Source organism: Macaca thibetana, chromosome 3 (genome assembly GCF_024542745.1).
Source record: "Macaca thibetana thibetana isolate TM-01 chromosome 3, ASM2454274v1, whole genome shotgun sequence".
NCBI lineage: Eukaryota > Metazoa > Chordata > Mammalia > Primates > Cercopithecidae > Macaca > Macaca thibetana.
Window position 1 is genome coordinate 105,561,271 of NC_065580.1, and position 16,019 is coordinate 105,577,289.

At 38.1% G+C, this 16,019-nt stretch overlaps 1 protein-coding gene across 1 annotated transcript in view; it reads right to left on the reverse strand.

The window, feature by feature from the left end:
* The window catches only part of LOC126951413 (probable C-mannosyltransferase DPY19L2), a 184,308-nt gene that overhangs the window by 143,659 nt on the left and 24,630 nt on the right, over positions 1–16,019 (reverse strand). The window contains exons 6-7 of the mRNA XM_050785482.1: positions 13,623–13,716; positions 3,298–3,355 (exon numbers count right to left, since the gene is read on the reverse strand). Of these exons, the coding sequence (XP_050641439.1) occupies positions 3,298–3,355; positions 13,623–13,716 (152 nt within the window). The remainder of the gene's footprint in view (positions 1–3,297; positions 3,356–13,622; positions 13,717–16,019) is intronic.

Here is a 16,019-nt window from a genome sequence, read left to right on the forward strand (position 1 = left end):
GAAGAAGTTGAATCCCTGAATAGACCAATAACAGGCTCTGAAATTGAAGCAATAATTAATAGCCTACCAACGAAAAAAAGTCCAGGACCAGACAGATTCACAGCCAAATTCTACCAGAGGTACAAGGAGGAGCTGATACCATTCTTTCTGAAACTATTCCAATCAATAGAAAAAGAGGGAATCCTCCCAAACACATTTTATGAGGCCAGCATCATCCTGATACCAAAGCCTGGCAGAGACACAACAAAAAAAAGAGAATTTTAGACCAATATCCCTGATGAACGTTGATGCAAAAATCCTTAATAAAATATTGACAAACCGAATCCAGCAGCACATGAAAAAGCTTATCCACCATGATCAACTGGGCTTCACCCCTGGAATGCAAGGCAAGTTCAACATATGCAAATCAATAAATGTAATCCAGCATATAAACAGAACCAAAGACAAACACCACATGATTATATCAATAGATGCAGAAAAGGTCTTTGACAAAATTCAACAGCCCTTCATGCTAAAAGCTCTCAATAAATTTGGTACTGATGGAACGTATTTCAACATAATAAGAGCTATTTATGACGAACTCACAGCCAATATCATACAGAATGGGCAAACCTGGAAGCATTTCTTTTGAAAACGGGCACAAGACAGGGATTCCCTCTCTCACGACTCCTATTCAACGTAGTGTTGGAAGTTCTGGCCAGGGCAATCAGGCAAGAGAAAGAAATAAGGGGTATTCAGTTAGGAAAAGAGGAAGTCAAATTTTCCCTGTTTGCAGATGACATGATTGTATATTTAGAAAACTCCATCGTCTCAGCCCAAAATCTCCTTAAGCTGATAAACAACTTCAGCAAAATCTCAGGATACAAAATCAATGTGCAAAAATCACAAGCATTCCTATACACCAATAACAGACAGATAGCCAAATCATGAGTGAACTCCAATTCACAATTGCTTCAAATAAAATAAAATACCTAGGAATTCAACTTACAAGGGATGTGAAGGACCTCTTCAAGGCGAACTACAAACCACTGCTCAATGAAATAAGAGGACACAAACAAACGGAACATTCCATGCTCATGGATAGGAAGAATCAATATTGTGGAAATGGCCATACTGCCCAAGGTAATTTATTGATTCAATGCCATCCCCATCAAGCTACCAATGACTTTCTTCACAGAATGGGAAAAAATCTACTTTAAGGTTCATATGGAACCAAAAAAGAGCCCGCATTGCCAAGACAATCCTAAGCCAAAAGAACAAAGCTGGAGGCATCACACTACCTGACTTTATACTACAAGGCTACAGTAACCAAAACAGCATGGTACTGGTACCAAAACAGAGATACAGACCAATGGAAGAGAACAGAGCCCTCAGACATAATACCACACATCTACAACCATCTGATGTTGACAAACCTGACAAAAACAAGAAATGGGGAAAGGATTTCCTATTTAATAAATAGTGCTGGGAAAACTGGCTAGCCATATGTAGAAAGCTGAAATTGGATCCCCTCCTTACATCTTATACAAAAATTAATTCAACATGGATTAGAGACTTAAATGTTAAACCTAAAACCATAAAAACCCCAGAAGAAAACCTAGGCAATACCATTTAGGACATAGGCATGGGCAAGGACTTCATGACTAAAACACCAAAAACAATGGCAACAAAAGCCAGAATTCACAAATGGAATCTAATTAAACTAAAGAGCTTCTGCACAGCAAAAGAAACTACCATCAGAGTGAATAGTCAACCTACGGAATGGGAGAAAAATTTTACAATCTACCTATCTGACAAAGGGCTAATATTCAGAATCTACAAAGAACTTAAACAAATTTACAAGAAAAAACCAAACAACCCCATCAAAAAGTGGGCAAGGGATATGAACAGATACTTCTCAAAAGAAGACATTTATGCAGCCAACAGACACATGAAAAAATGCTCATCATCACTGGCCATCAGAGAAATGCAAATCAAAACCACAATGAGATATCATCTCACACCAGTTAGCATGGTGATCATTAAAGTCAGGAAACAACAGGTGCTGGAGGGGATGTAGAGAAATAGGAACACTTTTACACTGTTGGTGGGACTGTCAACTAGTTCGACCATTGTGGAAGACAGTGTGGGGATTCCTCAAGGATCTAGAATTAGAAATACCATTTGACTCAGCTATCCCATTACTGGGTATATACCCAAAGGATTATAAATCATGCTGCTATAAAGACACATGCACACATGTTTATTGCGGCACTATTCACAATAGCAAAGACTTGAAACCAACCCAAATGTCCATCACTGACAGACTGGATTAAGAAAATGTGGCACATACACCCATGGAATACTATGCAGCCATAAAAAAAGATGAGTTTATGTCCTTTGTAGGGATATGGAAGGAGCTGGAAACCATCATTCTCAGCAAACTATTGCAAGAACAGAAAACCAAACACCGCATGTTCTCACTCATAGGTGGAAATTGAACAGTGAGAACACTTGGACACAGGAAGGGGAACATCACACACTGGGGCCTCTCATGGGGTGGGGGAGGGAGAAGGGGTAGCATTAGGAGATATACATAATGTAAACGACGAGTTAATGGGTACAGCAGACCAACATGGCACATGTATACGTATGTAACAAACCTGCACTTTGTGCGCATGTACCCTAGAACTTAAAAGTATTAAAAAAAAAACAATAATCAGAAAAAATTATGTTAAGAGGGCAGATCTCATGTTACTTATTCTGACCATAATAAAAAAGTTGAATATATATGTTATATGTATAATATATATGTTTTCATAAAATACAACTAATTTTATAATTTATAAAATATAAATTAATATATATGTGAGGTTTTAGAGGCAGACAGACATAGAATGGGAAATCCAGCTTCATCATGTAGTAAATGGGGCATGTGGATAAGTAACTTTGTGTAAATTTAAATTTCATACCTTGTATGGTGAGGCTACCACCACCCACAAATAAAGTTTAGTGGGAATAAGTCAGATAATGTGCACGATATGATTCAACTCAAGAAGTACAGTATTTCCTTTTCTCTGCAGAATATATGTATATGTATATATTTACTAAAAACAAGGCAAGAGATTTCATGTTTGAAATTTTACCTATTTAAACATTTCAATCAACATGATTTAAAAATCAACTTATAACACATGGGTCTTTAAAATATTGTGAAGTCATAAGTAGTAATCAATTATATATTGTTTTGATGAGTATATTTCCTTGTTCCTCTACAGCCTCTTCTATTTCTTAAAAATTGCTTTCTAGAAAACAAACCTCTCCATGGTTGAAAAAGAAGCACAGTACTGTAATAACACCTCCTAGTTGAGTCCCACTGCAAAAAAAAAATAATAATAATAGAGTATACAATCAAAATTCATGTAAAATATAGTGAGTTTTTCACAAAATTACCTCAGAATTTAAAATCATAGTTTTCTATATGTAAGACATAATAGTACTAAACCATACCCATGTGGTTGTTTAAATTCTGAATGTACAATTCTAAAAAGTATACCTATAAATTAATCTCAATTTTATAATTTATTATAGCTAAAATACTTTCTAAATAAAATACACAAGGTGTGAACATAAATTTTTCTTTTTTTTGAGACTGAGTCTTGCTCTGTTGCCCAGGCTGGAGTGCAGTGGCGAAACCTCGGCTCACAGCAACCTCCGTCTCCTGGGTTCCAATGATTCTCCTACCTCAGGCTCCCGAGTAGCTGGGATTACAGGTGTGTGCCACCACGCCCAGCTAATTTTTTTACTTTTAGTAGAGATGGGGTTTCACCATGTTGGCCAAGCTAGTCTCGAACACCTGACCTCGTGATCCACCCACCTTGGCCTCCCAAAGTGCTGGGATTACAGGTGTGAGCCACTGCGCCCGGCCACATAAAGTCATTTTTAAGAAACAAGCTAGCACTTTAGAGTCTAGATCATATCGTTTGAATACTCTGAATAAAAGCAAATTTTTATCTTTTGAAATTGGATTTAAGGGACTGAGATATGAAGACAAGAGTCTAACAGTTTCATGTAGCATTAACTTAGAACAGTCTAAACTACTACAAATGTTCTTTACTTGAGTCCCAGAGAAGCAATAATGCAGAATACAAAAATCAGATGAAAGATAAAAATCATTTCTTTTGTTGTTCTTGTTTTGTTTTTTTGTTGTTTTTTGTTTTTGTTCTTCTGAGACAGTCTCGCTCTGTCACCCAGGCTGGAGTGCAGTGGCGCGATCTTGGCTCACTGCATCCTCTGCCTCCCCAGTTCAAGCCTATTCTTCCGCCTCAGCCTCCTGAGTAGCTGGGATTACAGGCACATGCCAGCACACCTGGATGATTTTGGTATTTTTAGTAGAGATGGGGTTTCACCATGTTGGCCTGGCTGGTCTCAAATTCCTGACTTCAAGCGATCTGGCTGTCTTGGCCTCCCAAAGTGTTGGGATTATAGGCGTGAGCCACCGTGCCTGTCCAAAAACCATTTCTTATTCATGATCACAAATTGCCTTTTTGTGATCATGTCTGTGTATAAGAATGCAGATGCTCAATCCCACATCTGTGTAGTGTTTCTAGGCTTCCATTTATCTTCCCTCCACACACCACTTCCCTAGTCTAGCACATTCTAAGCACCATGAGGAAAAGGACAGGTTCTTTATCTGTCTTGTTCATTACTGGATCCCCAGCTTCTCACTTGGAAGATTAATAAATATTGGTTGAATTAATGAAGAAAGAAAGAAAGAAAACAACAGAGGAAAGCTAGTGGGAAATGATTTACCATTTAATAAAGCTTCACACAGAAAATCCAAAGGATGAACTTCACAGAGGAAGAAATTGAAAGAAAGAAGGTGTGAGCAGCAAGGACCAATTGTACATGGAGGAATTGGGGACATGTGGATAAATCAAAGTAAGATTTGACAACAGAAATAATAATCACGCAGCTGTGAGGGGTAACAGGAGTACTAAATGATAGTAATAACATGTAAGATAGGAGAGGATGGAGAGAGGTTCCAAGATGGCCAAATAGGAACAGCTCCAGTCTACAGCTCCCAGCGTGAGCAACACAGAAGATGGGTGATTTCTGCATTTCCAACTGAAGTACTGGGTTCATCTCAATGGGGCTTGTCCAACAGTGGGTGCAGCCCACAGAGCAGGGTGGGGCATCATCTCACCCAGGAAGCACAAGGGGTTGGGGAATTCCCTTTACTAGCCAAGAGATGTGTGACAGACGGTCCTGGAAAATACAGACACTTCCACCCTAATACTGTGCTTTTCCAATGGCCTTAGCAAACGACATACCAGGAGATTATATCTTGCGCCTGGCTGAGAGGGTCCTGTGCCCATGGAGCCTCGCTCACTGCTAGCAGAGCAGTATGAGATCGAACTGCAAGGCGGCAGTGAGGCTGGGGGAGGGGCGTCTGCTATTGCTGAGGATCAAGTAGGTAAACAAAATGGCTAGGAAGCTCGAACTGGGTGGAGCCCACTGCAGCTCAAGAAGGCCTGCCTGCCTCTGTAGACTCCCCTTCTGGAGGCAGGGCATAGCTGAACAAAAGGTAGCAGAAACTTCTGTAGACTTAAACGTCCCTGTCTGACAGCTTTGAAGAGAGTAGTGGTTCTCCCAGCATGGAGTCTGAGATCTGAGAATGGACAACTGCCTCCTCAAGTGGGCCCCTGACCCCTGAGTAGCCTAACTGGGAGACACCTCCCAGTAGGGGCCAACTGACACTTCATACAGTCGGGTGCCCCTCTGAGATGAAGCTTCCAGAGGAACGATCAGGCAGCAACATTTGCTGTTCAGCGATATTTGCTGTTCTGCAGCCTCCGCTGGTGACACTCAGGAAAACAGGGTCTGGAGTGGACCTCCAGCAAACTCCAACAGACCTGCAACTGAGGGTCCTGACTGTTAGAAGGAAAACTAACAAAAAGAAAGGACACCCACACCAAAACCCCATATATACGTCACCATCATCAAGACCAAAGGTAGATAAAACCACAAAGATGGGGAGAAACCAGAGCAGAAAGGCCAAAAATTCTAAAAATCAGAGCACCTCTTCTCTTCCAAAGGAATGCAGATCCTTGCCAGCAATAGAACAAAGCTGGATGGAGAATGACTTTGATGAGTTGAGAGAAGAAGGCTTCACACGATCAAACTTCTCCAAGCTAAAGGAAGAAGTTCGAACCCATCACAAAGAAGCTAAAAACATTGAACATTGAAAAAAGATTAGATGAATGGCTAACTAGAATAAACAGCGTAGAGAAGACCTTAAATGACCTGATGGAGCTGAAAACCATGGCATGAGAACTACGTGACGCATACACAAGCTTCAGTAACTGATTCGATCAACTGGAAGAAAGGGTATCAGTGACTGAAGATCAAATGAATGATGTGAAGCAAGAAGTTTAGAGAAAAAAGAGTAAAAAGAAATGAACAAAGCCTCCAAGAAATATGGGACTATGTGAAAAGACCAATCTATGTCTGATTGGTGTACCTGTAAGTGACCAGGAGAATGGAACCATGTTGGAAAACACTCTTCAGGATATTATACAGGAGAAATTCCCCAACCTAGCAAGGCAAGCCAACATTCAAATTCAGGAAATACAGAGAGCGCCACAAAGATACTCCTTGAGAAGAGCAACTCCAAGACACATAATTGTGAGATTCACCAAAGTTGAAATGAAGGAAAAAAAGTTAAGGGCAGCCAGAGAGAAAGGTCGGGTTACCCACAAAGGGAAGCACATCAGACGAACAGTGGATCTCTTGGCAGAAACTCTACAGCCAGAAGAGAGTGGGGCAAATATTCGACATTCTTAAAGAAAAGAATTTTCAACCCAGAATTTCATATCCAGCCAAACTAAGCTTCATAAGTGAAGGAGAAATAAAGTCCTTTACAGACAAACAAATGCTGAAGACAGTTTGTCCCCACCAGGCCTGCCTTACAAGAGCTCTTGAAGGAAGCACTAAACATGGAAAGGAACAATCGGTACCACCCACTGCAAAAACATGCCAAAATGTAAAGACCATTGATGCTAGGAAGAAATTGCATCAACTAATGAGCAAAGTAACCAGCTAACATCATAATGACAGGATCAACTTAGCACATAACAATATTAAGCTTAAATGTAAATGGGCTAAATACTCCAATTAAAAGACAAAGACTGAAAAAGTGGATAAAGAGTTAAGACCCATCAGTGTGCTGTATTCAGGAGACCCATCTCTCGTGCAGACACACGCATAGGCTCAAAATAAAGGGATGGAGGAAGATCTACCAAACAAATGGAAACAAGCAAAAAAAGCAGGGGTTGCAATCCTAGTCTCTGATAAAACAGACTTTAAACCAACAAAGGTCAAAAGAGACAAAGAAGGCCATTATATAATGGTAAAAGGACCAATTCAACAAGAAGAGCTAACTATCCTAAATATATATTCACCCAATACAGGAGCATCCAGATTCATAAAGCAAGCACTTAGAGACTTGCATAGAGACTTAGACTCCCACACAATAATAATGGGCAATTTTAACACCACACTGTCAACATTAGACAGATCCATGAGGCAGAAAGTTAACAAGGAACTCAGCTCCAAACCAAGCAGACCTAATGGACATCTACAGAACTCTCCACCCCACATCAACAGAATATATATTCTTCTCAGCACCACATTGCACTTATTCCAAAATTGACCACATTGTTGGAAGTAAAGCACTCCTCAGCAAATGTGAAAGAACAGAAATTATAACCAACAGTCTCTCAGACTGTGGTCTGCAATCAAACTAGAACTCAGGATTAAGAAACTCACTCAAAACTGCTCAACTACATGGAAACTGAACAACCTGTTCCTGAATGACTACTGGGTACATAACGAAATGAAGGCAGAAATAAAGATGTTCTTTGATACCAATGAGAACAAAGACACAACATACCATAATATCTGGGACACATTTAAAGCAGTGTGTAGAGGGAAATTTATAGCACTAAACACCCACAAGAGAAAGCAGGAAATATCTAAAATTGACACCCTAACATCACAATTAAAAGAACTAGAGAAGCAAGAGCAAACACATTCAAAAGCTTGCAGAAGGCAAGAAATAACTAAGATGAGAGCAGAACTGAAGGAGATATAGACACAAAAAAACCCTTAAAAAAAATCAATGAATCCAGGAGCTGGTTATTTGAAAAGATCAACAACATTGATAGACCGCTAGCAAGACTAATAAAGAAGAAAAGAGAGAAGAATCAAATAGACGCAATAAAAAATGATAAAGGGGATATCACCACCAACCCCACAGAAATACAAACTACTGTCACAGAATACTACAAACACCTCTACGCAAATAAACTAGAAAATCCAGAAGAAGTGGATAAATTCCTGGACACATACATCCTCCCAAGACTAAACCAGGAAGAAGTTGAATCCCTGAATAGACCAATAACAGGCTCTGAAATTGAGGCAATAATTAATAGCCTACCAACCATAAAAAGTCCAAGACCAGATGGATTCACAGCTGAATTCTACCAGAGGTACAAAGAGGAGCTGGTATCATTCCTTCTGAATCTATTCTAATCAATAGAAAAAGAAGGAATCCTCCCTAACTCATTTTATGAGGCCAACATCATCCTGATACCAAAGCCTGGCAGAGACACAACAAATAAAGAGAATTTTGGACCAATATCCCTGATGAACATCAGTGCAAAATTCGTCAATAAAATACTGGCAAACCGGATCCAGCAGCAAATCAAAAAGCTTATCCACCACGATCAAGTTGGTTTCATCACTGGAATGCAAGGCTGGTTCAACATACACAAATCAGTAAACGTAATCCAGCATATAAACAGAATCAAAGACAAAAACCACACGAGTATCTCAATAGATGCAGAAAAGGCCTTTGACAAAATTCAACAGCCCTTCATGCTAAAAACTCTCAATAAAATAGGTATTGATGGGACGTATCTCAAAATAATAAGAGCTATTTATAACAAACCCACAGCCAATATCATACTGAATGGGCAAAAACTGAAATCATTCCCTTTGAAAACTGGCACAAGACAGGGATGCCCTCTGTGTTCACTCCTTTTCAACATAGTGCTGGCAGTTCTGGCCAAGGCAATCAGGCAAGAGAAAGAAATAAAGGGTATTCAATTAGGAAAAGAGGAAGTCAAATTTTCCCTGTTTGCTGATGACATGATTGTATATTTAGAAAACCCCATCATCTCAGTCCAAAATCTCCTTAAGCTGATAAGCAACTTCAGCAAAGTCTCAGGATACAAAATCAATGTGCAAAAATCACAAGCATTCTTATACACCAATAACAGACAAACAGAGAGCCAAATCATGAGTGAACTGCCTTTCACAATTGCTTCAAAGAGAATATGTAGGAATCCAACTTACAAGGAATGTGAAGGACCTCTTCAAGGAGAACTACAAACCACTGCCCAATGAAATAAAAGAGGACACAAACAAATGGAAGAGCATTCCATGCTTATGGGTAGGAAGAATCCAGATCGTGAAAATGGCCATACTGCCCAAGGTAATTTATAGATTCAATGCCATCCCCATCAAGCTACCAATGACTTTCTTCACAGAATTGGAAAAAACTACTTTAAATTTCATATGGAACCAAAAAAGAGCCCTCATTGCCAAGACAATCCTAAGCCAAAAGAACAAAGCTGGAGGTATCACACTACCTGACTTCAAACTATACTACAAGGCTACAGTAACCAAAACAGCATGGCACAGAACAGAGCCCTCAGACATAATACCACACATCTACAACCATCTGATGTTTGACAAACCTGATAAAACCAAGAAATGGGGAAAAAATTCCATATTTAATAAATGGTGCTGGGAAAACTGGCTAGCCATATGTAGAAAGCTGAAACTGGATCCCTCCCTTATGCCTTTTACAAAAATAAATTCAAGATGGATTAAAGACTTAAATGTTAAACCTAAAACCATAAAAACCCTAGAAGAAAACCTAGGCAATACCATTCAGGACATAGGCATGGGCAAGGACTTCATGACTAAAACACCAAAAGCAATGGCAACAAAAGCCAAAATTCACAAATGGAATCTAATTAAACTAAAGAGCTTCTGCACAGCAAAAGAAACTACCATCACAGTGTAACAGGCAACCTACAGAACGGGAGAAAAATTTTACAATCTACCCATCTGACAAAGGGCTAATATTCAGAATCTACAAAGAACTTAAACAAATTTACAAGAAAAAAAACAAACAACCCCATCAAAAAGTGGGCAAAGGTTATGAACAGATACTTCTCAAAAGAAGACATTTATGCAGCCAACAGACACATGAAAAAATGCTCATCATCACTGGCCATCAGAGAAATGCAAATCAAAACCACAATGAGATATCATCTCACACCAGTTAGCATGGTGATCATTAAAGTCAGGAAACAACAGGTGCTGGAGGGGATGTAGAGAAATAGGAACACTTTTACACTGTTGGTGGGACTGTCAACTAGTTCGACCATTGTGGAAGACAGTGTGGGGATTCCTCAAGGATCTAGAATTAGAAATACCATTTGACTCAGCTATCCCATTACTGGGTATATACCCAAAGGATTATAAATCATGCTGCTATAAAGACACATGCACACATGTTTATTGCGGCACTATTCACAATAGCAAAGACTTGAAACCAACCCAAATGTCCATCAGTGATAGACTGGATTAAGAAAACATGGCACATATACACAGAATACTATGCAACCATAAAAGAGGATGAGTTCATATCCTTTGTATGGACATGGATGAAGCTGGAAACCATCATTCTGAGCAAACTATCACAAGGACGGAAAACCAAACACCACATGTTCTCACTCATAGGTGGGAACTGAACAATGAGAATACTTTGACACAGGGTGGGGAACATCACACACCATGGCCTGTCATGGGGTGGGGGACGGGACGAGGGATAGCATTAGGAGATATACCTAATGTAAATGACAAGTTAATGGGTGCAGCACACCAACATGGCACATGTATACATATGTAACAAACCTGAATGTTGTGCACATGTACCCTAGAACTTAAAGTATAATAATAAAAAAAAATAGATATGAGAGGATGTTTTGAAGAAAAGCATTCCAAAACTCCTTGTTTGATTGGAAGAAGGGGAAGTATATCAATGTATTTTATACTTGAAGAAATTATATCTGTATGTTAACATTTTATGGTTAGCCACCGAAAGAACAGAAGTAATCTGCCTTCCCAGTTAGTGTCAGTGGGGAGGGTAGCCATGGTAACAAATACAAACGTTTTCCACAAATTTCTATTTCTTTTGTTCCTCAAATGCCAGTTTCCAATGTCCTCACAGTTTTGATTACATCTCTACAGTCAATATTGGTTGAATCTGTATATCCTTCTTAAAGGCTAGATAGAGCCTAATAGTGTATTTTATATTCCAGGACTATATAACCAATTTAGAGGGAAATTAGCGCCTCTTTGGTAGCCCTCCCAATGAAATATACTGATTTTTAAAAGTTTTAGTCATTGTTTTGTAACATTTTTCCATATTAAAAAACAAAAAGGATAAGAAATACAAACTATTTTGAAAAACAGAACTTATTTAGTTAGTTAGTTAGTTTTGAGACGGAGTCTCACTTTGTCCAGGCTGGAGTGCAGTGGTGCAATGCCGGCTCACTGGAAGCTCCACCTCCCGGGTTCACGCCATTCTCCTGCCTCAGCCTCCTGAGTAGCCGGAACTACAGGCGCCCGCCACCACGCCAGGCTAATTTTTGTGTTTTTTTGTATTTTTAGTAGAGATGGGGTTTTGCCGTGTTAGCCAGGATGGTCTCAATCTCCTGACCTCATGAGCCTTCCAAAGTGTTGGGATTACAGGCGTGAACACTGCGGCCGGCCCAAAAACAGAACTTTTTTAAAACACATAGAGCATTTTTAAACCTGCCCAAACAATCTCAAAGCAATCCTTTTCCCTCAAAATACTTTATTGAGCTTATATTTTTTTCTATATGGCATATAGAAAGGTGCCTAAAATTTCTAGCTCATAGAACTATTGTAAAGGTAATATCCATGTAGTCACCATATAATTAACTGAAATAGAGAAATGATTATACTGAGTCTCCACTTGCCAGCCTCCAAGATAAGAATCAGCTACTGACCTGATTTTTGAGATTATCAGCATAACCATTTGTCTATACATATCAAACTATGATTTACTTTAATCTGTTTTTAAACAACATACAAATGGAAGTCCATTGCTATTCTAAATAGCATCCTTTCAAAATTTCATTTTCTATTTGATGCTAAAGTATAAAATTTATAATTTTGAATTTTAATATTAATGCTTACATCTAGTAACATTGTAAATTTTCTTATTATTGCAAATACTATATCCATACACTTTAAAAATTTTTCTAGATACACTATGTAATCTACTTTTAAGAACACTTATTTCTTTTTTTTTCAAGTTTTCCAATGCTTATACTTATTACTACTTTTCTTTTTATGTACTGTGCTGGATAGTATCCCTGGTACAACACTGACTATGTCACTAGTTTTCATTGATTCTATGCTAGCCTTTTTTATGCTGAAAACTTCCTAAAACAAAGAGTGTGTATATTTATTAATCTCTATATTGACATAAGCACTATGAAAACTCAATAAATATTTGTTGAAAGAGTAAAACTATTAATTTTAATTTTAAATGTTTTGCACGACAAGAACAACATTGTAAAGAAATCTGATGATTCAGCTAGGAATATGTTCCACTGAAAGAAACAGAAAACCTAACAAAGGTGGCTTATACAATATGGACGTTGTTTATTATATCATTCAACAAGAAAATGAAAGATAAGTATCTGTTGGCATTGGTTCAGCAGCAGAAGGATGGTAGGTCGGATATATCTGCTATTTTTATGGCCTTTCCCTTATGGTCACAAGATGACTGCTGCAGCTCTGGGCATGACATCTTAGTGTAATGAAAGCAGGAAGAAACAGAGAAGGGGCAGCTAAGTCTGTCCTTTTGTGAGAAAGGCAGATACTTTCCTAGATGTAACCAAAACTGACTTCACCTTAGTTTTCATTGACAAAAACTAGCAATTTATCTCAGGGAGCAATTAAGTGTGGGGGCAAAACACATGACTGTTGAAATTAATTTCAACTTATCACCTGAGACAGGTCTCACTGCTGCTTCATCGTGGTACTCTTATCAAGATAGACAGGCTAGCAGATGTAAGTGCCCGCCACATGTGATACACAGTTTTTCCTACTGCTTTCTTAATTTCATCCTTAGAGAATACAATTAGAAATAAGCTGCTATTACTGCTAACCAAAGATCTCCTCCAATTATTTATTAATTTTACACATGAACTAGGAGATATTCCATTAAAGCCTTTGTTAGGAAATATGTTTAAACAACAGTATAAAAGGGATGATTTTGAGATAGAATTTTAGTGACATCTCCAGTTCTGGTTACATGATATTGGTTAAGCTTCTGAAAAATCAAATAAATCCACAAACTTTCCTGATATGAATCTAATCTTGTTAATTTTCCTTTTCATTTAATCAACAAATATCAGCTAGTCTGTATAAGCCCACTGGAAGGTCTCTTAATTCAGTAGTAGTCTTACCTCAGGTATGCTCCATACATGAAGAACAATCCCATCATTAGTCCATTTAAAATAAAGATTACACCAACATAAAAGCAAGCAGGATCTCCCAATCCTTTGAAAAGATACAGATAATCAGAGTTTAATGAATATATGACTCTAAAGCAATTGGGCATAATTATCTCAGTGCTTTGCAATCAAGAGCTCATGAATTTGCTGAAAGCATTTGCTTTCCAGATTGCTGCTGTGTTTAATTCTTTGCCCTTATAAGAGTTTGTGTGTGTGTGTGTGTGTGTGTATGCAGACACATATATATGTGTGTATATATATATGTGTGTGTGTATATATACACATACACATATGTAAGCTCACTCTTAATGAGGTATTATATAGTTACACTTATACCTTACACTTTTTATAATTGCATTTGTACTTTCCTCTAAGGAATTACTATTATACTGTAATGATTTGTTGGGGATTCACATTTATTTAGCTGATGCTGCTAGTGTTCAGTGTCTGGAACTGTCTGTAGAACCACTTAATGAATACAAAAGAAAAACCATTGCATTATCTTTATCTTTTGCTAGGCTGTAGGAAGAGTTAAGATATGGTTTTGACTTCAGGGTACAGCTTTAGTCTATATGAAATGATCCAGTCATTTGATCCATTATTATGTATAGCTAGAATCTTAGTATATTCCATATAGAAGATTGTGCATGTGTGTGGCAGTATGTACTTTACAATCATCCCACATTTTTCTCAGAACAAGTTTATGATATTAGCTGGTATAAAAATACTTTTCTTATGGTCAAGAAAACAGAACATAAGATATTCAACTTGTCAAAGGTTATTTCACTTTAACTGGCTGGAGCCAAGGTCTGAAGGCTGGCCTTCTGATTCCCCCTGCCTCTCTGATCACTCCTTTCAGTCAGTTCCAGTAACTTCTCTTGTTTTATTTACCACTCTTTAATATTGGACCACATTAGGCTCTGTCAAATGCCCCCTTCATTTCTCCATCTGCATATTCTCCATAAAGAAATTCTTCCACATCCATGGCTCCAATGATCTATATACAGATGACTCCAACTCTATATTTAATCCAGAACTTTCTCCTTATTCTGATACCCAGGTAGCCACTTGATATCCACACTCTGAGGTCTCTCAAGTACCTCAAATTAATGCATACACAATGAAACATAACAATACAAACCTGCTGCTGTTCAAATGCTTCTTACCATTCAAAGGAGCTCAGTTACTTAAGCTAGAAACCCAACTGTGTTTCACATGATTCTTCACTCACCTTCCCCTCCCTTACCAAACAATTACCAAGTCTCGTCCATTCTACTTCCAAAATCTCTCTCACACCCAGGCATTTCCACATTATCTTTCCTGCAGTCACTTGCTGAGAATAGAGGAACTCTCCTGCCTGGCCTCCCTGAACCTACTTTTGTCACTTTTCTAATATTCTTTCCATACCATTGACTAAATAATGTTTTAAAATGAAAATCTGTTAAAATTCTTCAATGGATAAAATAAAAAAAACCTTTGCCAGTGCACGCCTTTCATGATCTGATCCTTCTTTATATTCCCAGCATCATTTCATATCATTTTTCTTCTCCATTGTTTCCAGGAATTCTAGCCTTCTTTCAATTCTCTCTTGCTTCAGGATATTTGAATATGCTATTCCCTATTCTTAAAATACTTACCCTCTCTTACTCCTAATGTCGGGAACCTTATTTTCTTATTTGTAATATCCATCACAGTTGTAACTGCTAATAGCCGCCTTACAGCATAAACTCGATGAGGGCAAGCCTCCACGTCTAGCTGGTTCATCTCTGTGTCCCAAGTGCCAAACACAAACCTATCATTTATCAGGAATGTAACTAACACCATACTTGGGGGATCATTTTCACCACTCAGACAGGGTCACACCTTCCAGCTGACTGAATCATTGCAAAGTCTCTCATTTTATGAGGCATTTTCTCCAATCCTTTACATTGTACACAAAAAAGTATAATTGCCCCTCACACATCCTTATCAATTCTATTTTTACTGAGGGAATCAGTAAAAAATGCAAGGAAAATAGATTTAGTTTATATTCCAAGGGTTGAATGTTGTTACAAACAAGTCTAAAAATTCATTCATAAAATATAGTAAGTCATGTTGTTAAAAATTTGAAGAAATAAAGAAAAAACAACAGTGTTCGTGTTATGAAAAGAGATACATGTGGCTCTGAAGAACAGTCTCAAGGGACAGCACGGTACTTGAATTGTAAAAGTGCTGAAATGCAAACATCCTAAATGGAAGTGACCACTATGTATCCTGAAAAGCTGTTAGATGATTCCAAAAGCGGTTCTTTGACAAATAAATAGGAATAAATAAATAATAAATAATAAAATAAATAGGAAGAGTTTTATT